The sequence below is a fragment of the Ursus americanus genome, chromosome 1 (genome assembly GCF_024610735.1).
Source record: "Ursus americanus isolate L20-20 chromosome 1, mUrsAme1.1.p, whole genome shotgun sequence".
In the NCBI taxonomy this organism is placed as follows: domain Eukaryota; kingdom Metazoa; phylum Chordata; class Mammalia; order Carnivora; family Ursidae; genus Ursus; species Ursus americanus.
In genome coordinates, this window is record NC_142127.1 from 75441373 (window position 1) to 75469285 (window position 27913).

Genomic DNA, 27913 nt, shown 5'->3' on the forward strand with positions numbered 1-27913 from the left:
CTGCTGTGGGTTCATCCCCAAGGACAAAGTCAGAAGAGTCTGCATTCTTTCCCCAGCCATTGGCACTATAGTTAGTGAGATTCTCTCTAGTTATTAGGAATTGACAAGGAGTCAGGTGGCTTCATTAATGGGGATGGTAGGATTCCAAGGCAAGGAGCTAGGATCGGCTCTTGTAACCTTGTCGTCTCCTTTTGAAGCAGGTGTTCTTTCTCCCCTTCCTTCCTTTCTGCCACAGTGTTCCACTAGGAGCACATTGCTCTCCTGCCTTTCTGTCTACTGCTCCTGTTGCTACCATCTAGCTGCTTTCTCTACATACGTCATTGCCTCATGGCTCATGTTTCCTCCAAGGTTCTACTGCTTCCTGTTTTCTGCTTGTTCCTTTTTCAATGAGTGTTTCTCAGATTCTGCCACCCTATGTTATACTTAGACTCCCCAGCTGAAAGGATCTGATTGGGTACCACTCTATATCCAGTGGCACACCAGTTGGACGAGGTCTCATGCACACAACCCCATGACTGGGTCAGATGCTTGCCTATTCCTGGCTCAATCATCTGAGGTAAGGGTTCATGTTGTACAAGGCACAAGGATGGCAATGTGGGTCTGAGGAAATGCTGTGAATGAACTATAGGAGTAGCAGGTGTTACATTTTACAATGGCCACCACGAACTTCTTGACACTCATAAATAAGGTGTCAGATCCAACATCACATCATCCAACCACCCCGTCTCTCTTTCTCTTATTTTCTCTTACACACACACACACACACACACACACACACACACACCCCTCATACACCGCATGCTCCCATATGCTTCCCATTATTCCATCTTTCCGTTCAGAACATAATCAAGTAAAGTGAGGACTTTGCACAAGACCAGAGATCTTCTACAAGGCATCAATGGAACAATATACTGCTTTGGAATATGAGTTTAGGTCAGTGGTTCTCAAACCTGTCTAATTCAAAAAAATCACCTAGTGAGCTTTTAAAACTTAAACCCCCAAGTCCAATGCCAGAGATTCCAGTTCAACATGTCTGAGGTGGGGCCCAGGCTTCTGAATTTTTTAACTCCTTAGGTGATTCTGTTAACCATCCTTCCAGCCACTGCTCCAGCTCCATCCTCTCTTTTCTTAAAGATTCTCTTGAAGGTTGTCATGACTCTTGTGAGTTTTATTCCTGCAGCTTCTCCTCCTAGTGCTCTGCTGACTTTCGTGGCCTGCCAAGATGCTCTGATGGGGAGGGCCTGATGCACCCACCCTAGTGGAACAGGAGCAGTGCCCCCACATCTCCTAATCTAGATCCCTACTGGCCCAGTTTCAGCAAAGGAAATTAAACTGTTCCTTGAAAAATTAGGGGGAAAAATAGTAAACATTACCAAGTGGTTTTGAAAGCTGTACAGGTATAATACTCAGGGGGGTCATAACCAATCTGGAGCTTGATATCTCAAGTCTAGAAATTCTGGGGCTTCTCTAAATTTTAGAAGGGCTTTTGATAAGACAAATAAAAGGACAAAAATTAGTGGTGTTTACCATGAAGACATCAAGTAGCAATTCAGTGCACAGTGAAAAATGTCATATAAATCTAGGTTTTAGTCCAGACTTCGCTGCTATAAAAAGGAGTTTCTACCTAGAAACTTGAAGAATTGTTATAAAATTAGAAATACTGCACCTAAAGCACCTGGTACTTTACAAATGATAATCATTGTACTAAAAATATAATGATTTTAATGCTCAAAATAATCTGAAGAGAATAAGTTCTGTAAACCCAGTGGTGTGCTGAAGCCAGCTCTTCAGGGCTTATAAGAGCTGATTACCTGCATCTTTTCCAAAATCCAAGCTTAGTAACTTAGTGTTGGCTTGAAATAAGCCATGATAGCAGTATTTACACCATGGAAATAGGCAAATGTACAGATCAGGGCTTTTTTCTTGGAGAGCTGGCGATTAAACATTTGCCAGCATACTACTGAAAAAAAAAATCACAACATTAGCAAAGAGCCAGAGCCCCAAAATATGCACCTAACTTGGTCTTTTCTTTTATTTCTATGATTTGAATCCATATAACCAAACTGGGATTCTGCCATCAGGAGTTTTTGCCCATAGATCACAAAGCATTACATAAATATTATCTCATTAATTCTCACAGCACACTTGGAGAGCGAGAGAGGTTAAGTGACTTGCCGGAGACATGACAGGAAATCAACCGTGAAAAGCAGACCTAGCCAGTCTGTTCTAACCACCTCTGCCAGCCTTCCTCCACATCTGTACTGTGCAGACTGGCATTAAACACAGAGGTAGCAGTTACCATCAGTGATTTTACCTCATAACCCAAAAAGCCAAAGTCTCATTCTAGAGACTATGGTCCAAATGTTCTGTCCTTGAGTACAGATTTATCTCCCCAGAATGGCCCACCCTCTCCACCTGGAGGTTTTCCCCCAGGATTGTTGATGGTCTTTCATTAATCAACTGCCTCCACATTCTTTCTCCTTCAAGTCCAATGGCATGTATTTGAAAAAATGGCTGGCCACAATTAAGTTTCTGTTCTAACATATGCAAGTAGCATTATAACCAATCAACATGTGTTTTTATTTGTGACCCTTTCTCTGGACACCCCAAGGGCAGGGACCCAAGAGTTGTTTCTCTCTGTGGCCTCATCTCCATAATACTTTAGGAATGAATGAATCATCCTTATGATAAATTGTCTCTAAAATGGCTCCTAGTGATCCTCACCCTCCAATGGGTTTTCATGCCCTAGAGTAATCCCTGCTACCCCTTGAGTGTGGGGTGTGGATAGACCTAGTGAATTGCTTCTAATGCCCTAGAGTAATCCCTGCTACCCCTTGAGTGTGGGGTGTGGGTAGACCTAGTGAATTGCTTCTAATGCCCTACAGTAATCCCTGCTACCCCTTGAGTGTGGGATGTGGGTAGACCTAGTGAATTGGTTCTAATGAATAGAATATGGCAAAAGTGATAGGATGTCACTTCCAAGATTACAGGAACCTGTGACTTGATTGCCATCTTCTGTATTTTTTCTGTCTCTCTGTCTCTGTGTGTGTGCATCTCTCTCTCTTTCTCTCAGCACTTGCTCTGGGAGAGCAAGGTGCCATGTTGTAAGTGGCCTTACGAGAGGCCTACAGGCAAGGAACTGATGTCTTCAGCCAACAGCTAGTGAGAACCTGAGGCCTTCCAACAGCCATGTGATGACCTTGGAAATGGATACTGTGAGACCTGCCAATAGCCGCATGAGTGAGTTTGGAAGTAGATCCTCCTCTACTTGAACCTTGAGGTAACTGCGGCCCCAACCAACACCCCGGTTGCAGTTTCATGAGCCACCCCAAGCCAGCGGACCCAGCTAAGCTCATCTAGATTCCCAATATACAGAAACTATGAAATATTAAATGTCTGTTGTTTTAAGCTGCTAAGTTTGGGGGGTAACTTGTTATACAACAAGCAACAGGAGAAATGGTCAAATGGTTTGAATGATATAAATCACCTCTACTGGGTGGGGCCTAGCATGCCTATCAGGACTTCAGCAGTGCCCTCCTCTTATTCAATCTAGCCATCTTTAACTTTCATGACACTGGAAAGTCTGCTTAGAGATAAGAATGTTCCCATTCTGGGAATGATCCAGCACCCCAAAAGAAAATGAAAGGAATTCAATGGCAACCTGGCAGCTTGAAATTCCAAGTCCTTAATGGTATAAAGTCAAAAAACTGGTAAAAGAAAGGCCAAAAAAGGGGGAGTATATGCTAAAAGCTGCCCTTTCTCGTCTTGCATGAGTAATTCTTGCAGCTGGAGGTTTCACTACAACCACAGGATTGTGGCACAACGAAGGTGGCCATTTTCAAATCCAGCCTGACATCAGAATGTAATTCAACTAGGGGCACCTGGGTGGCTCAGTCGTTAAGCGTCTGCCTTCAGCTCAGGGCGTGATCCTGGCGTTCTGGGATCGAGCCCCACGTCGGGCTCCTCTGCTGGGAGCCTGCTTCTTCCTCTCCCACTCCCTCTGCTTGTGCTCCCTCTCTCACTGGCTGTCTCTCTCTGTCAAATAAATAAATAAAATCTTAAAAAAAAAAAAAAGAATGTAATTCAACTAGATAAACCTGGGACTTGGCCAAAATAAGTAGCATTTAAATAACTGAAGCCAATGAATACCATCACTTTTCTGTGAGACCATATGACTACGATGTGAAGAAATAAAAGCCTTTGTTGTTTTAAAGGGCAGGGACAATTGGATGTTTTGCAGCAGTTACAAAATTTTCCACCCTCAGCTCTCCAAAGAAGATACCAGTTAGTGGCTTTGGGAGTTGGGTGTGGAAAGAATTGCTTGGAAAAGAAAATTAAATTGATCCTGGACAGAATGCGAACCAGTGTTATTACATTTATCATAGAGCCTAAAACAGGCTATTTAGCTCCCTACATTGTGAACTCACTTTTCTCATCTACTCCCTGTTATTACTTAGCTCCTTGAAATCACAGCATTCTGTATCAGGCAAGGCATAGAAGGCTACCACACTCCTCTCACAAACAGCAAATTCTTATTTTTCAGAATAATTTTCGAGCGGGTTTTTAAAAATCAATTTAAAAAACAAAACACTCCAAAAAATTAGTCTTTGCTTTTATGTATGCTTTTTGCATCTGTCTGCCTGGGACAGTGCAACAGGACTCAGGACTCACATCTGTGATACTTTCCATCTGGGATGGGTTTTCTGCATCTTATGCATAGATTGTTTTAAAAATATTTCATTCACCCCTTGTATTTTCTTAAAGGGTTCTCCTTTTTTCTTTCTAAATAACTATCCCTATTACCTATCATCAGTGAGCTGTCTAGGGCTACAATATGGTGAGTAAAAGCTCATCAACTAAAATGGTTTTAGCTGTATTTGAGACACAGTATTTTATCCCGTCGGTTTTCATTTTATTTGATGACAGTTCTTGCAATTTCTCCCTCAATAAGCAAAGATGACTTAGATCAGTGGCCTGATGAATAAGCATGAAAATTTGATTTAGAAAAGGAGGATATCCAGAAGCTCACGGGGAGAGAAAAGGATTTCCAACCCCCTACCACACACACTTTAAATGACAAAGCAAAGCAGAAGCATTGTCTTTAAACAACATCTTTCAAGGCCATATCAATGTTCTCCTAAGTTAGGTAGTAAGAATAATAATTTAGAAAGAAAAAGAGGAGCCTTTAAAAATATAGAAGGAAAGAATAAAATATTTTTTAAAGCAAATGTCATTAATCTTTTGTGTTACCTTGGAGCAGATAACCCAAAAGAAAACAAATAAGGTTCTGGGTGTGAGGGGGAAACCGATGCTTTAGAAGAAAAAGAGTATGAGGACTCCTGTTGAGGGGCGGATGGAGAATGTGAGCAGTCTGACACCCTATCTTGGCCCAAATGATTCAGCTCTCTAGATCTATTAACAAGAGTAGGAAAGGACAAAGAACTGTGAAGTGGAAGGTAAGATGCTCAGTAAGAGAAAAGAAATAAAAGAAAAGCAGAGAAAGCCAAAGTCTCCCATGGAAGGGAACCCAATTAATTGTCAGATTTTAGAACCAGTTTTTTCTTGCTGGAGAAGCAGCTCACCGTGGGCAGCAGAGGCAGCAACTTCTGCAAACACGCAACTTGATCAGAAATCCCTCAGGGTCCAGCTCCCGGAACTGAGACTGGCAGAAGGAAGGGCTCATCCAGGAGCAACGTTTTCTTAAGCATAGTATTTGTGCGCGCGGGCGCGCGCGTGTGTGTGTGTGTGTGACAGAGTGAGAGACAGATTTAGCCTTTCTCAAACTGTCACTTCCCTGCATGGGAATTCATGATATTCTTTGCTGCCCACAGAGAGGGGAGAGGCCCCCCGGTAAATTCTGACCTCGCCCGGAGTAACCGGAGAGCTCACGGGAGCGCCCAGTGCCGCGAGCAGGGCGATGATTTGACTGGGAACAAAAGACTGCTTGCCAATCAGAAAACTCCACTGGAGAACACGGATAACCTCTCTTTGTGTTTTGAAAACTCCTTAATTAGCAAATGCCCTGGTTTCTAATACGCATTAAAACTTCTCTACGCAACATTTCAACTACAAGATCAAGTCATTGCTTCTGCAACGAAGGGGGGATCCCGAACAGCCACACGCCGAAGAACTAAGGAAAGCACCGCAATCGAAGACGCACTTAAACCGTACAGTGCGTTCCTGGGCATTCGGTCTCAGGTACTTTTATACCGCCCCCCCCCCCCACTGTCTTGGTTTTCTTATAACCTCTCTAAAGCCACACCAGATTTCTAGACTCTGGGCCATGCGCGCGGGCGGGGTGGCTTGGGGACCCGGGTCCCCCAAGCCCGCCGCTCCCCGGCCCTCTCCCCTTGGAGGGGTCTGCACTTCCTCCCGCCTTAAGTCGGCCCCCTCCTCCCGACTCCAATTTCTCCTCGGACGCGGGCCCCTCCTCCTTTCTACAACCGGGAGAGGGGGTGAGAGGGATTGTGGCCTCACGTGGTCTGTTTGGGTCTGGGGAGAAAAAAGCGATCTGAGGGGCGCACCCCTTCTCGCTCGGTACCGAACCCCAATTTAGGATCTAGCTACCCCAAAGCCCCCTGCCAAATCCAGCATTTTCAGCCCAGGCAGGGCTAACGTGACTCTGGGTCACGTCCCTTCGCTGAGGTGCTGCGCTATTCTCCCAGCAAAAGCCACTCTCTGTGCGCCCTCCTGTTTGAGATGTGTATTTTAGTGTACCTGGAAGAGGAACAAACCTTCAAAGCAAATTCCCTTTCTGGTGCGTTTACCCCCCACCCCCAACCCTCGAGCGAATTCACCGTAAAAGTTTTTCTTAACTTTTCCGTCCCAGCCCCCTGCCCCTCCCCTCAGGAATCCGCCCAGAGCGCTGCAGACTCCGCCTCTCCGGTTCCCTCGCCCGGCCCTTCCGACTTCCACCCAATCCGAAGGCTGCCACACAGAAAACAAAGGCTACCATTGGGCCGCCCTGGAGCTCGAGGACCCGCCCCCGGAGTGGTTTGTGAATGGGGGGAGGGGAGGGGGCGGGGCGGCCCGGAACCCTGCGAGCCCGACGCTTCTTCTGGCGAGTTGCGCGACTCCGAGGCGTTACTCTGCGCTCCCTCCCGGCGGGCGGCGGCGGCGGCGGCGGCGGCCCCGGGACTCACGGTCGAGGGCTTCGAGAGGCCGGAGAGGCCAGGCCCAGGCCGCGGCCACGGGGCCCTCGCAGCTTCGGACGCAGTGTAACTGGATTTCCAAAAAGAACTCGCCGAGCTCTTGGCTCCAAGGCGCCCATCGGACTCAGCGAGAATCACCCGTTTGGCAGAAACTTGGGGGCCGAGCTTTTGGGGCTGAAGAAGGAGCGGGGGAGTAGAAAAGGAGGCGAAGGAGGAGGAGGAGGCGGCGGCGAGCAGAGCCTCGAGGCGAGGAGGCGGAGCAGCACCGCCGAGGCGGCGGCCTCGGCTAGTAGGCGGCGGCGCCGGGCTCTCGCTTGCCGGGGGCCGGACTTGGTGTGGGGGGCGCGTGCGTTTCTGTTTGCTGTGGGTCGACAGACTTTGGGCAAACTTTGAAGGGTAACCGGAGACGCTTGTTGCTCCTCACCGCAGAAAAAGCCGCACCGTTACGTCGCAGCGGGAGAAGAAGGCGGGCCCCCTCAGCGCCCCCGGCCCAGGCAGACGAGTTTGGGCTCCCCGCGGCTGCTCGAGTGCTGGGCGGAGACTGCTGCGGCGCCCCCGAGGCGCGGGCACCCCAGCTGCAGCGCCCGCAGCTCCGCGCCGCCCACGGCCCGGCCCCGGCGCCGGGAAGACTCTCATGAGCCGGGCGCGGCCGCGCCTCCTCGGATCCAAGCCTCTCCCGGCTGCCTCGTCGCGCTCCTCCAACTGAGAGCGCCGCTGCACCCGTAGCCGGCGATGCGGGGCTCCGGCGCGGCCGCGTCGCGCTCGCCCCTGGGCCTGTGCACCCTGGTGCTTGCGCTGCTGGGCGCGCTGGCCGCCGGCGCCGGGGCGCAGCCTTACCACGGCGAGAAGGGCATCTCGGTGCCGGACCACGGCTTCTGCCAGCCCATCTCCATCCCGCTGTGCACGGACATTGCCTACAACCAGACCATCCTGCCCAACCTGCTAGGCCACACGAATCAAGAGGACGCGGGCCTCGAGGTACACCAGTTCTACCCGCTGGTGAAGGTGCAGTGTTCTCCCGAACTGCGCTTCTTCCTGTGCTCTATGTACGCACCCGTGTGCACCGTGCTGGATCAGGCCATCCCTCCGTGCCGCTCTCTGTGCGAGCGTGCCCGCCAGGGCTGCGAAGCGCTCATGAACAAGTTCGGCTTCCAGTGGCCCGAGCGGCTGCGCTGTGAGAACTTCCCGGTGCATGGCGCTGGCGAGATCTGCGTGGGCCAGAACACGTCCGACGGCTCCGGGGGCCCGGGCGGCGGCCCCACAGCCTACCCCACCGCGCCCTATATGCCGGACCTGCCCTTCACCGCACTGCCCCCGGGGGCCGCTGACGGCAGAGGCCGCGCTGCCTTCCCTTTCTCGTGTCCCCGCCAGCTCAAGGTGCCCCCCTACCTGGGCTACCGCTTCCTGGGTGAGCGCGACTGCGGCGCCCCGTGCGAGCCAGGCCGTGCCAACGGCCTAATGTACTTTAAGGAGGAGGAGAGGCGCTTTGCCCGTCTCTGGGTGGGCGTGTGGTCGGTGCTGTGCTGCGCCTCGACGCTCTTCACGGTGCTCACTTATTTAGTGGACATGCGGCGCTTCAGCTATCCCGAGCGGCCCATTATCTTTCTGTCGGGCTGCTACTTCATGGTGGCGGTGGCGCACGTGGCCGGCTTCCTGCTGGAGGACCGTGCGGTGTGCGTGGAGCGCTTCTCAGACGATGGCTACCGCACGGTGGCGCAGGGCACCAAGAAGGAGGGTTGCACTATCCTCTTCATGGTGCTGTACTTCTTCGGCATGGCCAGTTCCATCTGGTGGGTCATCCTGTCGCTCACTTGGTTCCTGGCAGCCGGCATGAAGTGGGGCCATGAGGCCATCGAAGCCAACTCTCAGTACTTCCACCTGGCCGCGTGGGCCGTGCCCGCTGTCAAGACCATCACCATCTTGGCCATGGGCCAGGTGGATGGGGACTTGCTCAGTGGGGTGTGCTACGTGGGCCTGTCCAGCGTGGATGCGCTGCGGGGCTTCGTGCTGGCGCCTCTGTTCGTCTACCTCTTCATTGGCACGTCCTTCCTTCTGGCCGGCTTCGTGTCGCTCTTCCGCATCCGCACCATCATGAAGCACGACGGAACCAAGACCGAGAAACTGGAGAAGCTCATGGTTCGCATCGGCGTCTTCAGCGTGCTCTACACGGTGCCGGCGACCATCGTCCTGGCCTGCTACTTCTATGAGCAGGCCTTCCGCGAACACTGGGAGCGCACCTGGCTCCTGCAGACGTGCAAGAGCTACGCGGTGCCCTGCCCGCCTGGCCATTTCCCGCCCATGAGCCCCGACTTCACTGTCTTCATGATCAAGTACCTGATGACCATGATCGTGGGCATTACCACCGGCTTCTGGATCTGGTCCGGCAAAACTCTGCAGTCGTGGCGCCGCTTCTACCACAGACTCAGCCACAGCAGCAAGGGGGAGACTGCGGTATGAGCCCCGGCCCCTCCCCCACCCTCCCTTCCCCCATCCCCTCGCAGGGGGAGAGGCGCGGGAAGCAGAGACCTGCGGCGGCGGGGTGTGTGTGGGGGGGTCTGTAACCTCCTCCCCCTCCAGTGAGAAGTGATCTGGAAGAGAGATGATATTTGTAGATTTGGGGCGAGGGGTGGGTTTGGAAAAAGAGGCCTGGGTGAAAAGACGGTTTGAATGAAAAGACTTCTGGCAAAGACTTGGAGGATGATAGTGATGGTGATGACGATAACGATGCTGTTAATCATGTACGGTTAGGGCCGACTTGGGCCTATCGAGACTGAGCCCAGCGGAGATGGCTCTGAGATCTTCCCGGCTCCAGGGCCGAACTGGGACTGTGAGCGATTCCCCTGCTGCAAGACTGGTGGCCTGTCCTCACTCCTGTGACGTCCGGGTGAAAGGTACAGCTCTTTCTGCGGCGGCGGCTTTGTTGGGAAAAGGGAGGACTCCCTGCGGTGTCCTTGTCAAGCGGTGGTCAAACCATAATCTCTTTTCACTGGGGCCAAACTGGAGCCCAGATGGGTTAATTTCCAGGGTCAGACATTACAGTCTCTCCTCCCTGGGCCCCTCCCTCCTGTTTTTCCTCTCCTAGTCCTTTCAAATCTTGTAAAATAAGCATTTGGAAGTCTTGGGAGGCCTGCCTCCTAGAATCCTAATGTGAGGGTGCGAAAGAAATGAAGATAACATTTCGAGATGAGGCAAAGAGAGGAGTAGTAGGTATTTCTGCTACTTTTTTATTTTCTGGGGAAGGCAGAAGGAAGTAGGTGTTTTATTTGGTTTAATACTCTGAAAAGAAGTGATGACTTGTTGCTTTTCAAAACAGGAGTGCATTTTCCCCCTTGTCTTTGTTGTAAGAGACAAAAGAGGAAACAAGTGTCTCCCCTGTGGAAAGGCGTAACTGTGAAGACAGAAACTTTTATAGACAAAGTAGCACAAATCAGAGGTTTCCCTTTGGATGTTAATTTGGCTGAGGTAAACATTCCTTTTTAAGGAAAAGTGAACGGCAGTGTGCTTCCTTACCCCCAATCAGTCAGAGGTTCTGACTTGGCTAAAGGAAATGCAAGGGGTTTTGTTGTATTTGTTTTAAATAAATTGAATTCAGAACACACGTTCCTATCTACAGGCTTGTTCAAATGTTCAGGGAAATCTCTCCCTTTGTTATTTTTTTCTTCCTATAAACCTGCATTTAGGTTTTCTATTTTCTTCCAGTTTGAATCCATCAAGATAAAAGGAAAAGCATAATGCCCTCAGCCTCCATAATAAAGAATTTAATTTTTTTTAAAAAGTAAAGAACCATTTTGTCCTGTTTTCTTAGTTCCATAAATCCGTTTATAAGACATCATGTGTATGCTGACCCTGTCTTTGTGTGGCTGGGTGGGGAGGTGACCTGCAGAAATGACAGTGAGTGAAGCAGACAGTTCAAACCATGGGTCCCATTTTTTAAGGACAGTCATTAAAAGAAGGTAAACTTCAAAGTAATTCTGGAGTTCTTTGAAATGTGCTGCATGACTTAAATTTATTAATCTTAAATCATGTACTTTTTTTTCTGTAATAGAACTAATTCTTTTGCATAATGCTCCAATGCTGAGCAGAGAATCATGGGAGCTAACCTTTACTCCCCCTTTGACACCACCCTCCATTCTTGCAACACTATCCTATTTCTCAAAACAATTTTTAAATGCTGTTTTAAACAGTTTTTAAATCATAGAGGGTACTGTCAGGAGGACAAGTTACTTTATATATGTAATGTTCAATTGAGTGGAGCTGCTTTTTATATTAAAGTTAACATCAGCCTTGTGTTTCTTAAACCTCCAAAATGGTCTCATTTGTCAGATTTAAAACTCCCACTACACGGTTTTTGGCATCTTTTGTGTTGTATCTCTTGCATGTGAAATTTGTAAAATAGAGACAAGTGCAGTATGTATATTTTGTAAATCTCCCATTTTTGTAAGAAAATATATATTGTATTTATACATTTTTACTTTGGGTTTTTGTTTTGTTTTGCCTTTAAAAGTCTACGAGGAAGCCCCACTTTATCACATGTACAGATCACAAAATAAATTTTTTTAATACAAAGTGAATGTTTATTTAGTTGACAATTTCTATAGATCTTTAAGCCAAAGAACAGAACTTTGTATTATGAAAAGAAGGTGTGGAGGGACACCATTGGATCTGTCCCTCATGCAGATGTTCTATATTGTTGAAGTCTCCTTGCCTTTTAAAATACAGTGTAATGAATGCCCTATCCGTCCTTTGATTTTTTTTTTTTTTTTCTGTTGTTGCTACCACTATCCTACCTTGCCACACGCCCCTAATCCTAAGCCTTTTCACATCCTGCTTTGGATAACTTATGGAAGGGGAAAGAACAGGCATCTCTTCAAGAGAGCTGCTATCTGATCTGTTTTTACCACCCTTCGGAGATGCAGACCATATTTGAAAGAGGACCAGAAGATATTTTTGGTCTGCTTTACTGGTGGTGTTTTCCTCGGGAAGAATTAAGTGAGTTTGTTTGGTTTGTCCGTGTTTCTTGTTTTAATTGATGTTTTTGTATTCTAATGCACCTTACCTAATTTGTTAATTCTTAAAATCTTTGGGTTCACGTGGCTGGGAAGTCAGTAGTGGGTTCCAGTTAATGGCAAGGGCCTTTCGAATGGAGCCTTCTTGGCTGTAGGCTACGCTCTACCTTCTAGGTCAACTGAACCAGAGGTCAAGTGATTCCCGGAGGTGGCAGTGACTCAGCAGCTCAGGCAGGAATAGACTCCAGCCTGACCCCAGGATGGCCTCAAGCCACTGGAGCTATTCTTTCTCTCTTTGGGAGAGGCTAACTTTGGAATCAGATTAGACTGAGAAGCCTTCCTATCCAGCCCCTTTGATATTAAACAGTCCCTCAGGGAAATGATAAAGGCATTCTAAATACTTCCAATTCCAAGCCTCACTCACTGCCCCCCCCCCTCCATTTCTCTTTAATTCAGGTGCCTGTTTCCTGGCTTTTCCTCACAGTTGCTTCATTCTTGGGCAGCCATCATGACCCAGCAGCAGACTGGACGCTGCTGTTTCTCCTTCCCTGCTTCAGCTCTAAGCTTCTGTACTTCTAAAGCACCACAGAAACAGTTCTGTTTTTGTTTTAATTAACAGGCTTGCTCACATGGCTGGTGTGTTTTACAAACACGCAGAAGGAAAACCAGTGACAGTCCTCACCGGGAGGAGGAGGCTGCGCGGCTGCCCCCTGCGCAGAGCATCTTTTAAGATCCTCCTGGGTTTTGAACATCACAATGGCTGTGAGGTCATCTTAACCTGTGAAGATTTTGGCATCAAGGAAGGAAAAAAATAGCGACTTAAAGTCTCTTGAGGTTTACCCAGTTTTTGCTCATAAAATGACACCTTTTAGGTTAAAGCATGCCTCTTTTAACACCACACTAATACCGCCTGATAAGAATGTTTGCTTTCAGAGTAGGTGGAAGGCTCCCAATGGGGTTTTTTGCTCACAAATTAACTGCTAAAGGCACTTAGACCCTTGTGTGGGGAGAGCTGCGTGACTGCTCCTATAAATGTGTCCCCTTCCTCTCATCGGAGCTGCCTCATCCTTCAGGGTGCTCAAAGATTGAAGAGCGTCGGTCTTTAGTGAGGGAACAAAGACTGTGTATGAATAAATTACTACCTGCTTTTTTGTAAGCAAAGATAAAAGTGTTCGGTTTAATTCCTTTCACATTGGGGTGCGTCCTTATACAGTTGATTCTTACCTAAGAATTTTAGAAGCTCACAGATTTTTAAAGAGGCACATCTTAGCAGAAAATATGAGGGAGACTGTGAAAGGGCATGAGTAGAGTTTAAGAAAAACATTGGCAGTAGTTTGGTGTTAATCCTTAGATAAGGGGCAGAAACACTTGTGAAAATTTTCTGTAGTTGATAAAACAAAATTATTTACATGATAACCCGACGCATCACCTAGCCTTTCCGAGTAGGTATGTGAGAAATTATGACAATAAATAAATGTCCTGTTGATGACATTTTGCCATTTAAGAAATTTTTAAGCGTGCTTGATTAAAAAAAGTAGTGATATTAGAAATTCTCTGGGTAGAACACTAGGAGTACAGCAGCTGTAGGTTTGAGGCCTGTAATTATACTGGGAAATTCTCGTCTAACTCTCTCATCTTTAATTTCACTGAAAAGGCAGGTGGCTATTTATAGATGGTATATTTTTATATATGCGTATGTGGGTGGTGAATAAGAGTCTATAGGCTCCAGGAAATCCTAGAAGGGACCACAAGCACACCAATGTGGACTTCAACAATTCATAGGTCTATTCCCTTTATCTCTTATTTCACCCTTAGTGGTATTAAACCGATTTTATAAAACTTGCTTCTTCAACTGTTTCCAGTTTGTGACATTTCTTACATCTGAATCTGCATTCCTCACATTTATACAAAAATGAACTTATTAAAAGGGCACCATTAAATTGTCATGTCTTTGGTAACCACACATCATGCCTCTTATTCTCTCTGGTTGAAAAAAAAAAAATTCAGTCACTTGTAATTTTCTCAATCAGTACAACAGTGGTAGAAAAAAGGAAGTTTGTCCAAGACAATAGTAGTTGACTCTAAGTGATCCAGTTCAAGAAGGACTACTCAAGCAGTCACTGTATCAAAAGAGCTCTGACAGGGACTAGAAGGAAACAGATAAAAGCAAGAAAGGCAGTCCACCTGGAGTAACTTATAACATAGTTCAAGGAGAGGAGGGTGTCCCCCAAGGAGGAATAAGCAACTAATTATGTTTCCAGACAGAAATTGGCAAGTGTCATTATAGAGGCCCAAGTGCTGTTTGGAATACTACTACTTAACATGTGGTGGCATTTACTGTTTTTAAAAGCTCCTTTCCCATTCATTATTTGACTATCCTCATTATTACTATAATAACCCCACAATGTATAATAATTCCTATTTTTGAAAAAGATTTATTTATTTTAGAGAGAGAGAGAGCATGCAGAGTGGAGCAGAGAAGAAAATCTTTTTTTTTTTTTTTTTTTTTTAAGATTTATTTGAGACAGAGAGCATGGGGGAGAGGCAGAGAATCTCTAGCAGACTCTGTGCTCAGTGAGGAGCCCTACGTGGGACTTCACCTGGGGCTCCAGGTGGGGCTTGATCTCACAAGCCTGAGATCACGACCTGAACAAAACCAAGAGTTGGAGTCTTAACTGACTGCACCACCCAGACACCCCAAGGGAGAAGAAAATCTAAAGCAGATTCCATGTGCTGATCTCACAACCCTGAGCTGAAACCAAGAGTGTTACGCTTACCTATAAGACACCCAAGTGTCCCCCAATTCCTACAGATGAAGAAGCTGAGAGCCTCAGTGAGGTGAAGTGACGGGGGGGGGGGGGGAATCAATCTCATGTCCTCAGATTCTGAACTCAGTGTACTTTCTATAGTATGCCACTCAACCTGTCCTGAAAAGTGCTGCAGAAGTCCAATCGTAGGAATGGCCATTTAATTGCAGGAGCAGGGTGGCCTGCAGCAAGAACAATTTTCCCAAGACCCAGATTGTCCTCCATAATTTGTGTGCTCTTAGATTGGTGTCTTCACCTCCTTGGGCCTTGCTTTCCTCATCTGACGAGGGTAATGTCTGAGACAAAGGTCTTCCTCCAGGATCCTGTGATTCCAAGCAGCCAGTAGAAAGTGTAAACTGGCCCACCCATCTGTGCATCATCCATAGCTTGAAATCCCTGACTGGTTGTTTGGGGTTTTTATCTTTGCAGGCCAGTGTGTCCTACGTTTTAGCCAACCAAGCCAGTGTGCACTCAGTGAAGGAAAATGAGCTTTACATTGACCTTCACAAAGCCCAATTCAAAAAGTAAAATCGTTACTGTGTTACTCTATACTGAAGCCAGAACATAAGTTTTGGAGTTGTCCAGTCTCTTGAACTGGCTACTGTGTCACTCCTTGCTCCTCCTCATTAGCAATTGTGTTCTGCCATCTGCTAATTCATCCTCATCAATACCAGAGGGGTGTTAGCACATGGATCTTAGTTTCTCTCAAAAACCATGTCTTTATCACAACCAGGTTTACTGCAGTCTTGTTATCTTAGAATTCCTGTTGCTGGGTATTTCAGTGCCAAATCAACATTTTATGTGGCTGAAATAATAGGACAGAGGCTTTTGATTGGGATCAGTTATACCCAGCCAAAAACGTCAATGCTTCTCTAGGTCATTGTCCCCAAAGTCTTTTTCGGAAGACTTCAAACTAACAAAATTAAATGGAATCTATCATAAGGAGCTCAAATATACTTTAGCTGGGGGTCTACTGCAATTTCCAGAGTCCTTTTAGGAGCTCAGCTCCACCTCTTTTGCATTTAGCTTCTTTTAATGCTTCACACCTGCAAATCTCTTTCTGTGGCTTGACAGATTCAGCTTGGACAGTCAGAAGTGGTCTCTGAGAGATGGGCATTTTGGGATCAAGAAAGGGCATTTAGGAGGCAGAAACAAAGGCAAGGGGAAATAAAGCTCCATATAGTCCACGAATGAAAAGAAGCTGCTCAGATGATCTAGGGAAGACAACAACCTAATACTGCTCACCTTTAGAAAACTTGCCCATCAAACTTCAACGTGGCCTTAAAGATTCTAGAGGACAATTCAATCGGTAGGAAAAGCATCTTGGGGAGGATAGGGCAGGCCGGGGAATAGGAAATACAGTACCAACAATGAAAGCTTGTCCAGCATAACTTAGCACCAGTAATGTATATATATATATTTTTTATTTCCAAAGGAAAACAAATGGCATGCAGCATTTAGTTCCAGTTTCCAGATCTGGGACAGTTGGAAGGAGAGGTGGGTGGCAGCTGGCCCCTGAGGTACAGCAGACATGGAGAACAAGTCCTTGACCTAAAATCATGAGTTTCCTTAGTGCCAGTAAATCGTTTCTTGAGGACCTAGGACATGCCAGGTGCAATGCAGTCCCTGGACTTACCGCACAGACTTCTGGAAGGTGTTGCCCTGAGTCTTAGCCAGAGCTAAGCACACACTCTTTATCTCACTTATTTCCCACCACCAGCTTCTCAAGTGGGGACTGAACAAAAAACACCATCCTTTGTGCTTACAAATTATCTTTCTCCCTACAGTCCTAAGGTACGAACAACAAAAGAGTATCTATTTTTTTCTCCTTTGAGTAGCAGTATCTTCATCACATTCTGAAGATGGGAAATCAGTGAGGCTAACAGCAGTCTGTTCCTTGTCATGAGTAATCACAGGAGGCCAGCCCATACTGAAGGTTCCACCCAGGTGTCCCAAAGACTCTGAATCTGGTCATCTTTCCCATAAAGCAGTGTGCCTTGAAGATGTGGTATGGCCAGAAGGAGAGGGACCTCAGTGGAGAGGGGGGGAACCAATGATTTAGGCTAGTTTTGTGAAAGGGAGCATGATTGTACAAATAGGTTGCCAATAGTGGTGAAGACTGACTCTTCCTACTTTGTTAATAATAATCATTATCTTTATCATTGCTAGCATTTATTAAGCACTGACATGCTGAGCTCTGGGTATGATATCGTATAGTAGTTAAAATAATCTACGCAAAGCCTTAACCATAGCACTTGGCTTCTAACAAATGTCAATACGTGTCAGCATTATTATTATTATTAATATATAATTATCTCATTTATTCTTCACAACAACCCTATGAGGGGGATATTATTATTCCCCATTTTATATACCAGGAAACTCAGGCTCTGAAAGGTGAGCCACAGAGCAGTAAAACTGGCTGTAGCCTGTGCCCCTGATCACCATGCTATAAATATTTACCAAGGCCCTAATGTCTTCCGTTCTCTATTCTTTTTAATTTAATCCAGAATTGAAGTAAGAATAAGTGAGGAAAACATTTCACATCAGGACTGAATGGAATTGACGAGGGCATCTTCAGTGTTAGTCCCCAGGAAATTTGGGGGTTTTGTTTTTGTTTTTCAAGTGAGAAGCAGAAGACTCATAAGTGCTGTTTAAATTCTAGAGGGCTGGATGCTCCCTGTTCTTGCATGCATTTCTACATTGGGGTTCAAGGCCCTGGCAGCAAGAATGAGCCTGAAGAAGCTTTCCACAAATCACCAGGCACTGCTTGGAAGGTTGGTTTAAGAGTCCCTACAGAGGGGGCGCCTGGGTGACACAGCGGTTAAGCACGTCTGCCTTTGCTCAAGGCGTGATCCCGGCGATCTGGGATCGAGCCCCACATCAGGCTCTTCTGCTATGAGCCTGCTTCTTCCTCTCCCACTCCCCCTGCTTGTGTTCCCTCTCTCGCTGGCTGTCTCTATCTCTTTAAAAAAAAAAGAGTCCCTACAGAGATTTCCTCCATTGCTATGGCTTCTGTCCCTGCTCATTCCAGCCTGAGAATCTGGACGTGGACTTAGTGGGAAAGCTTGTGCTGCTTGCAAACCAGGAGCCAGTGAATGAGAGCACAAGGACAACAAACCCTAGCATCATGGAAACCCTCTTCCTAAAGGCCTATTGAGAGAATCACAAGAAACTTAACAGTATTCTTATCATACATATCATAGCAGTATTATCATGATTAGATAATACTAATATGATAGATGTCCTTTAATAAGTGCTTACTATGTGCAAGTTCTGTGTTAAGCCCTTTCATCAACTCACTTAATCCATACAATTTTAGAAGGTGGAAATTATTCTCCTTCTCATTTTACAGGCTATCAATATGGAATGCTGGAATCATTCTGAGCATTAGCATTGAACATGAGCTCAAGAGAGAGCATGTGCAAGCACCCTACTCTAAATACCCTTTTATTACTCCCATATCCCCACTTTACAGAAGGAACAATTGAGGCACGGAGAGTTTATATGGGCCTTAAAGGTGTAGAATGGGGAATATTTTAGGTCTACCTCCCATTGCAGTGCTCTTTAACAAATAGGAAATGACTTTGGGGGAAAAGTGAAAATAATTTCAGAGAACACAGTTAAGTTTCTCTTCTTTCCACCCCTGGCTCCAGGAAGTGTGAATTCTTTTTTTTTTTTTTTTTAAGATTTTATTAATTTGATAGAGAGATAGAGAGCACAGATAGGCACAGTGGCATGGAGAGGGAGAGGGAGAGGGAGAAGCATGTTCCCCGCTTAGCACGGAGTCTGATGCAGGACTCAATCCCAGGACCCTGAACCTAAGGCAGCCATTCAAACAACAGAGCCTGAACCTAAGGCAGCCATTCAAACAACAGAGCCACCCAGGCGCCCCAGGAAGTGTGAATTCTGAAGGCAACACTCTTTTTATTGTTGTTCTTTAACAATAATAATAATAAAACACTCAAGAAAGAATTTCACAAGTTCTAACAACAGCAAATCCAGTGCATTTGCAGATAAAGAAGTGAGACATTGCCTTTCTCCTGATGCTGAATGTTAGGGTGCCAGAGCCCAGGGAGCTTTCCCCTTCCCATTTCTGCAGGCTTACAACATTTGCCAGCAAGATCACTGGATTTCCAACAGAGGGAAGGGTCCAATCAAAGGAGACTTTACAGCAGAAACTGGTAAATAAGCAACTCATAAGGTTTTGCCCAGCATAACTATTTGCTAATCTGCTAATTAAGGTCTGTTAGTTAGATATGATGAGGATCTAGAGTCCATTCTTTAGTATATGGACCTAGGTGAGCTTACATTGCTTAGAAATTCTGGATTTTCACAGAAAGTCAAGTCATGCATAAAAGAAATGAAAGGTTGGTGGTGGCGGTGGGTGGCGGCAGTGATTGTGTGTGTGTGTGTGTGTGTGTATGCAGACTATTATAAATAAAAGGGGTCTTGTGTGTGAGAGACAGTTCAAACTGGACTTTGATGATCTATAGGGAGGCAGCCTTCAGGAGAGAAAATCTAAATGTTAAGGTAAGATCTTTTTCATTTAATCTGTTATTAAAAGACTATATCTTACATGTGCCTCCCCCTCTTTGTCTCTCCGTTTGTCTCTCTCTTTCTCTATCCTTAATGACTAACATTGAAATACCATAGTTATGGCTGCATTTCTCATTGTTAACTTCTGGGTTTCATCCCACGAGGGCTGACATGGATGTCAAATGGATGTCATTTGACACCCTTGCACGAAGACACAGATCAGCTTAAAAGGAGATTAATTAATTTTTAGCAGAAAAGAAGCCATTCTAAGGATGATTTGTTGCCATTTTCAACACCATTTGCACTTAGCATTTCCAAGGAATTAAATTTGTAAATAGCACACTTTTTAAGGGGAAAGTCAAGGCCATATTAATTGGCCACCAGTACTTCCAGCCTCCAGCATAGCTTGCATCTGCAGCATTCTTCAAAAGCCAAATGGCTTGATAAAGCCAAAAGAACCCCAGAAAATGAGAACAAATGTTCCAAACCAAACCATCCTCTCAAGTCACAAAGAAGTTTCATTTTACTGTTAGGACAAGTGGCCGACAAAAAAGAAGGCTAAAAAATAAACTTTCAAGTTCTCCATTCGGGCTCCACTTAGGGGAGCTCCCTCCACAAAAGTGGATTCATCCTTCATCTAAGGTGGGAATCTATTTCACTGTAAGAGTTAAGTGGAACAGCGAGGAAATTCAGTTAGTTCATCTCTGATGAGAGGAAGGCCACATACAATTCCTCTATTCACTACGTGGCTTTTGGTCTACGAGTTGTACAAAATGTTTACTTCAGATAACTAAGTCTCCTTTCAGTGCACACCACCGCTATTATGTATTTATAACTGCTCTGTGTTTGTCTCTCAGGATTGCTCAAATCTGTCCAAGCAGTTCAAGTGGCTACTGGAAAAAATTTAAATGTGATCTTTGGGGTCCAATCAGAATGCTACCTCAATTGCCTTTTCTTATTTTTAAGTTACAAAACACAGTTTTCTGCCAGTCAGAACACCAGGTTTGGGCTCTACTTATGACTAGAAATACTCCACAGTTTCCCCTCCAAAGCAGTTACAGTGTGTATAGAGATAAACATCATTGTGCCTCTTACTCCTGGCCATTTGATATAAAAAATGAAAGGGTTAGCCTTTTGCATAGGATCAGCCTTCAAGAAAAATTAGAATGGAGCTAGCCTCATTCTCTGGGGACACTTCTTTTAAACCAGAGATCTTTCTTACCTGTCACTCTGAACCAAGAAAAAGGAAACACAAAGATGGAATGTATTTAAAAAAAAAAAAAAGAAGAAGAAGAAAGAAAAAAGAAAAAGATCAAAGGGAAAACCCAGCAAGGAAAGAGAAAGAACAAGATAGCAAGAGAAAATTCTGAACGCAGCCCTGCTTCTGAGCCCCTGACACCTTCATTCAGTCATTCCTTCGACAAATATTAGTTGACTTTCCATTGTTACTCTCATTCCCTGGACCCCAGAGTTATAATAAGCGGTAACATTAATTGAGGGTTTTGATGCACCAGGCACATATGTAGAATGTGCTAATTACTGTACACTTCTTATCTCATCTGATTCTCTTCAAACTCTCTGAGATAGATACTATTATCCCCATTTCCCTAAAGCTGAGATACCAGGAAATTAAGTAACTTGCCTAAGACCCCTTCATTTCTATACCACACTGCATATCTCTTTCTGCTTTTTTTTTTCCAACCCTGACTAAAGAATTGTGGGTATCCCTAGAATCAACTATTTCTTTGAAATATCACTAAAATTGTGATTAACTTCTCTTGGGATTGTGAAATACATATATTCCAAGTCATGTGTTATTTGTTAGCAGGGAATTAGACCCTGCTTTTCCATGATCTCTGTTTAATGACTTCACCTCACATGACAGGGTGTCACAGGAGGACCACGGTCACCAGTGGGGAAGCTTATAGACTTGTGGAGCCAAAATGGGTTTGGAATCAGCTGATTTCATTGTGTTCTTACATAAAAGGGGTTGCAGAGGGGGCGCCTGGGTGGCACAGCGGTTAAGCGTCTGCCTTCGGCTCAGGGCGTGATCCTGGCGTTATGGGATCGAGCCCCACATCAGGCTCCTCCGCTATGAGCCTGCTTCTTCCTCTCCCACTCCCCCTGCTTGTGTTCCCTCCCCTGCTGGCTGTCTCTATCTCTGTCAAATAAATAAAAATAAAATCTTTAAAAAAAAAAAAAAGTGGGTTGCAGAGGAGTCCAATAAGAATCCCCCTGGGGCAAGGTGACTCAAGGTCAACATCCAAGTCCAGATGACTCACTGCATGTGCTCCTCAAGTATTCACCCTGTGTCCAGTCTCCCCCTGAAGATGAGAGATTTGAGAAATAATGACAGATTCTCTAAGAAGTTTGGGAGTTGTTTGGAAAAGATGAGTTAATGGCTCTCTCCGAGCATGAAAAACGTCACCACTTTTATTCTAATTTGGGGAAATAACTTTGGCTCAGTTGTTGAGTGCAGGGTGCTAAAATGGTCAAGGGACACGAGAATGTCTCACAGCCAACCTAGGCTCTGTCACCTCCCAGCCTGAGATGTCCCTTTTCCCAACCATGGCATCCTGGGATGTTGAAATGCCCACCTATCAACACTGCTGGAAGAATAAGGCAAAGCAGCATCTCTCTGAGGGCCATTTGTAGCTCCTCTATGAGACTTGCCTCAGGGAAGAGGGGGCGGTTACAAGAGAAATCCTGTTTTCCCTGCAGTTGTCAGCCTTCCCCTACAGCCCCGCAAGCTCTGAGTGTCTAAGAGCCATAGTGGACCCCTAAGACAAGGTCAGTGGTTTGAGATCCAACAGCTGGTGCTATATATTTTACTCTGCCAGCAACTGCAATTTATCCTTGGCTCTGTCCTCTCCCCTAACCCCTACAGTTGGCCAACTAACTTGGATTCTAGTTCCTCTCCATGACTACCATCTTGCTTAGATCATGATAATGACCCCCTAACTGATTTCCCTGCTGCATTTTGGTCCCTCCTCCAATTCATCTCTACCCTGGGCCAGAGAGAATCACAGTAAATGTAATTATGACTATGTCTCTTCTTCATTTAAAACCATAAGTGAAGGGGCACCTGGGTGGCTCAGTTGGTTAAGTGTCTGCCTTTGGCTCAGGTCATGATCCCAGGATCCTGGGATCAAGCCCCACATGGGCTCCCAGCTCAGAGGAGAGTCTGCTTCTCCCTCTCCCTCTGACCCTCTGACTGCTTGTGCACTCGCTTGCTCTCTCTCTCTCACATACTTTCTCAAATAAATATCTTTAAAAAAAAAATAAGTGAAATATGCAAGTATGCCCATGATTTCTACCTAGCTCTCCAGCCTCATCTCATGCCATTCCTGCTCTTTGGAAAGTACTCTGGTAATGATCTGTTCACAGTTGCCCTACATACTCATGTATCACACAAATTCATTTTTTGATGAAAAGGAGAATCTGTAGCTATTTTGACCACAGAAAGTTAATCAAGCTCTGTGTTGGATGCACTCCAGCTCTCTTGCTCCCTGCAAAAATAGCCAGGAATGTGGATTCAGAAGAAAATCAGGGTGAAGCCCTAGATACCTCCATCATCACCCTGGGACATTCCTACATTACCCTGGGACAACTAAGGGAACCCCAAAAAGAAGGAACACTACTGGACTAAAAAAAAAAAAAAAAAAAACAACCAAGCAAGAACATTAAGTATTATGAGAACCTAGGCAGTGATTTGTCTTATATTTAACTTCTCGTGCCCAGCACAATATCTAGTACATAGCAATGCTCAGTATACTGGGTTGGTAGTGCCCCCTCCTCCCGAAGTTCATGTCCTTCCTGGAACCTCAGAATGTGAACTTATTTGGAAATAGGGCCATTGCAGATGTAGTTAATTAAGTTGAAATGAAGTCATATGAGAATAGGGTGGGCTCTTAATCCAATATGATTGTTGTCCTTATAAAAAGGGGTAGAAAGACACACCAGGAGAATGCCATGTGATGACAGAAGCAGAAATTTGAGTGATGTGTGTACAAAGCAAGGAACTCCAAGGATTGTTGGCAACACCAGAGGCTAGAGAAGGCAAGGAAATGTTCTCCTCTAGAAAATGCAGAAAGAGCATGATCTTACTGGTATCTTACTTCAGACTTCTAGCCTCTAGAACTGAGAGAGAATACATTTCTGTTGTTCTAAGCCACCTCGTGTGTGGTAATTTGTTACAGCAACCCTAGGAAAAAGTACACTCAGTGAATGTCTGTTGGACAAATAAAGAATAAATGAATGGATCACATGTAGAAAATTATTTGGATCCAAAGAAAGTATTAGCACTCTTAGAGGTATGATTTGTAGGTTATCAGCCAAAATCTATTTCCATTGCCCCATGACCCTGTAACTAGATTAGAGTTGAATGTATAATTGGGACTCCAAATACTAGTCTTTCTGTAAACTGGCTACAATACCTCACTATAGCTAGAGAGCAAAACTAAGAACCCAGGGGTTCTTCTGAAGGAATCATAGATCCTTTTGAAAATCTGATGGAAACAATAGGCTCAGTCCCCAGAAAAACACAAGCACAGTCATATGTGCTCAAGATTGCAATTTCCTCCTACCTCCCCAAACTCATTGAACCAAGATTGAGACCTCCTAAATTAGAAGATACGGGTAGAATATTTAGGATTTTTCACCAATTCTTTGAACACATGGAAAACAGAGAAAGGCAACAGAATTGTTTCTTCTTTTTAAAATATCTTTTTTTAAGATTTATTTTTAAAAAAGATTTTATTTTATTAATTTTAGAGAGAGAGCATGAGAGTGTGGGGGTAGAGACAGAGAGAAATCCTCAAGCAGACTCCTTGCTGAGCGTGCAGCCTGAGGCAGGACTCCATTCCACAACCCTGAGATCAGACGTGAGCCAAAACCAAGAGTCTGATGCTCAACTGACTGTGCCACCCAGGTGCCCCTGTTTCTCCTTTTTAAATTAGGCCACACCAAATCATGAGGCTCCCATCACTTGGAATGGGCTTCAATGGATCATCTAAGAGTGATAATGGACCACAGGAGAGCAACATGGCCTAGAAATGTAGAGACCCGAATTCCAAAGTCAGCTTTGCCATTTAATTCTTTTGTTCTTTCTTTCTTCTAGTCTCACCCAGCCCCACTAAATATGGTTGTTTTTAGGGTCGGAGGACGGGTTAATGAGATAATGCTGGTAAAGTACTTTGCCCCCAGGAAGATGCTCCTATGTAAACATGAGATATTATTAGACATTATCAAACTTTGGCCCAGCCAGCAGCAGCCCAGACAGTGGTGAATCCTCTTCTTTATCTACTGTTTGGCCAAATTGGGTCCTTTCTCTAAGGCAGAGTGTGGGAGGTCTCCTGCTGTCTGGTGTAGGGGACTCTGATAAGGGGACCCTATCACCTCTCCTTGAACAGTGCAAACAGATCATTTGACTACATTTGATTAAAGGCTCCGTCCTTTTCTAACAGCCCCAAATCTCTTTGTGCATACATATTAAAGAAATAATCTTTAGGGAATTCTTCCTTTCCTGTGTACGTTAACTTCAATGTGAATTATTCAAATATATCAACAAGAAAATAAGTCTTATTTCATATTTGGTGGTTGTGATTTTTTTAATTACCTCTTAGGAATGATTACATAAAACTTCTCCCTTTGTTTCTGCTGTTCTTGAAAAAAAAGAGGAAAACATGATGATCGTTGGTTTCAAGGACATTGGTTTTAGAACTTATTAAAAGTAACAAAAAGAAGAGTAACTTCTACAATTAGTCAATTGCAGGCAAGCTTAAATGTTTCAGACTAACATTTTCTAGCCTCCCAAAAAGAAAAAAAAAAAAAAAGCAATTGCTTGAGTTCTATGGAAATTAAAAAAAAAAAAAATCTCAAGGGAGCTTTTTTCATCATCAGAATTGACAAGGACATAGTGAACTGAGAAAAACCTAAAACGACAGCAGTAATTTTCATCAACATGAAGATGACATAGAATCTTAACTCAGACCCTTAAGAAATCCCACTACAAAGGAAAAAGAGTTCACCCACAATTACCCACTCCTGCATACATACTAAGGGTACCTGACAGATGACATTAACCAGTGCTCTGCATTCGGTCAAATAACATTTCACCAAATTTCACCAGTCATACTTATCAACCATAAGGATGAACTTGCAAAGAGATTGTGGAACCCTACCCATACAAAGTATGAGAATCTTCTCCTCTTCTGTCTTTCTTCCCTCTCCATCTCCCTCCCTCCTTCCTGTTATGTACCAGGCGCTGTGCGAACGTGAATGACATACATTCTACTACCTATAAGATCAGTATTTAAATCATTTAGATTGCAGATCTTACAACTTCTGGATGGACGAGATGCACCTTGGGAAGAGGGAGTTGTGTTTAGTGTGTGGGATGGGGGGAGTGGAGGGCAGGAGAAGGATAATTTGTAAGAACAGTTGCCCTTGGAAGGTCCTATTTCAGACAAGTTTGAAAAGTGTAGTTATTTTCTACTGCTAATATAATATAACACAGGTAGGATATTTTCTACCTGTATTATGGAGAGAAAAGGATATTTTCTACCTGTGTTATGGAGAGAAAAAGTCCCTTTTCTCTCTAGTGGATCCAACATTTAACAGTTACTCAGGACCACCTTAAATGACTCCCCCCCCAATCTATGATACATGATCTATGTGTTTGTATCAGGACACATGTATTCATATTACAGGCTGTGAAGGCGTGGTAGTCTCCTTACTTTTCCTCTCAGAATACTGTGTCCTAGGAACATTCATGCCTCATCAAAAAAGAGGAAGGATGAATGAAAGAGAACCCCAGTAGGTTTTAGAAAAAGTATACATGAAAGTTGTTTAAATACATATTTAACATTTACTAAAAATAGCTCTGATTGCAGGAGAAAATTAATTAAAGTCGACGAAAAGCTTCTAATCAGATTTATGCTATCTGATCGTGTAATTAGACCTGGCTTTTAGGCCATCCTAACAAGTTTATTTGAAAAGAAAGAGAGATCATAGTTTATTGGAATGGCAATAATTTGGGTTTTTTTCATTGACTCCTGGTGTGAATACGTTGATGCCTGCTGTTCTCTAAGAGGCAGCATGGAAAGTTTCCAGGAAAAGTTCACATTCCAGGGGCAGCTTTGGAATCTACTTTCCATTGCAACCCAAGTCTGCCATTGGGGCTTGAATTCGTCCCAACAAAACGCCAGCTTTCAAAGACAGCCTCACCAGGCGGCAGTCATCATGACTGTGCCAGGGGGCCGGATAAGGAGCCCAGTTTTGAGCTGGGCCATCAAGATAATGGGGGGCATTTCCGAAATCTTACCTTCCCCATGTCCAAAGCACTAAAAAACACTAAGGGCGCCAACGGCTGTGACTTCAGGGGCCAACAGCCAGGATTTGGAGACAGCATTAACATTCTGACATTGTCAGCCCAAAAAGAGCTGTGATGAAAGGGGAGAGGGGAGTACTAGATCTTTCCCCTCCCAGGGCTCCCAAATTCCCAAAAGCGGTGTTGCCAGCTGCCTGCTAAAAATGAGTACATTCCATAGGAATTTAATAAGGTGCAAAATAAAAATAATCCATAACCCACTAGAAAGCAGAGCACGTTTTCAAGTCCCTCGGTACTCTAAGCTCCAGTAAATTGATGTTTTCTTTATAGGGAGTTTCGGTAGAGAAGAGAGAGGTCCTGAAATAGTAAACAAGGATTTCAAATCCTGGGTTCACTCTGAAGGTCTAACAGATAACCAACTCTGTCTACGTGATCATAGCAGCAGCCCTCCTTCCTTCTTCGGAGAACATCCAGCATGCAACACAGTAAGCATGAACCCCACCATGTGGGTGTAGCACTAATCATGGTCCTTTTGCTGACCCCCTAAACAAACACAGTTGATCATTGCGAGGGTAGGCATCTGACCCAAGCTGGGTCAAGTGGAGCTTTTCCCAGGGAATTAGAACTGGAGTTGAAAAGGAAGAAGTTCATCTCTCTTTGGGTCTCCAGGCTGTAGGATGTAAAGTCCAAGAGCCATTAAGTGCCATCTTATGGGCTTCAGAAATGAAAGGCAGCAGCAGCATCCCAATACTATGCGGGTCCCTGATTCTGCTTATTCCCAAGATGCAGCTCAATACCATCACCATCATACTAGTTAACCCTTTGTGTTTAAACTAGTTTGCATTGGATTTCTGTCCTTTGTAAGCAAGAGTCCCGACCAATAAAACAGACCTTTATGTTAAAAAAAAAATTGTTTAAAGAAATAATTAGCATAATAAGAAAAAATTAGGACTTTTTTTTTTTTAAAGGGTAGAGGGCAGGGGCGGGGGAGGAGCAGAGAGAGAATCCGGACTTGGTCTCCATCTCCCAACTCTGAGATCATGACCTAAGCTGAAATCAAGAGTTCGGATGTTTAAATGA

General features: G+C 44.9%; 1 protein-coding gene and 1 long non-coding RNA gene across 7 annotated transcripts in view; one reads left to right on the forward strand and one right to left on the reverse strand.

Moving 5' to 3' along the window:
• The window catches only part of LOC123798209 (uncharacterized), a 271567-nt gene that overhangs the window by 174553 nt on the left and 69101 nt on the right, over positions 1-27913 (reverse strand). The window lies entirely within an intron of this gene.
• Positions 5747-14111, forward strand: FZD7 (frizzled class receptor 7). 5 transcript variants are annotated; one of them, XM_045806518.2, is made up of 4 exons: positions 5750-6198; positions 6830-9602; positions 9900-10042; positions 12777-13509. In XM_045806518.2, the coding sequence occupies exons 2-3, from the start codon at positions 7884-7886 to the stop codon at positions 10026-10028; spliced, it is 1848 nt and encodes a 615-aa protein (XP_045662474.1). In that variant the 5' UTR covers positions 5750-6198; positions 6830-7883; the 3' UTR covers positions 10029-10042; positions 12777-13509. The 5 variants fall into 5 exon arrangements, 4 of the variants coding, with proteins under 4 accessions (XP_087718825.1, XP_087718824.1, XP_045662474.1 ...); XM_087862699.1 differs by lacking the exon at positions 9900-10042 and having other exon boundaries at positions 5747-6198; positions 12777-13514; XM_087862696.1 differs by lacking the exon at positions 12777-13509 and having other exon boundaries at positions 5753-6198; positions 9900-11722.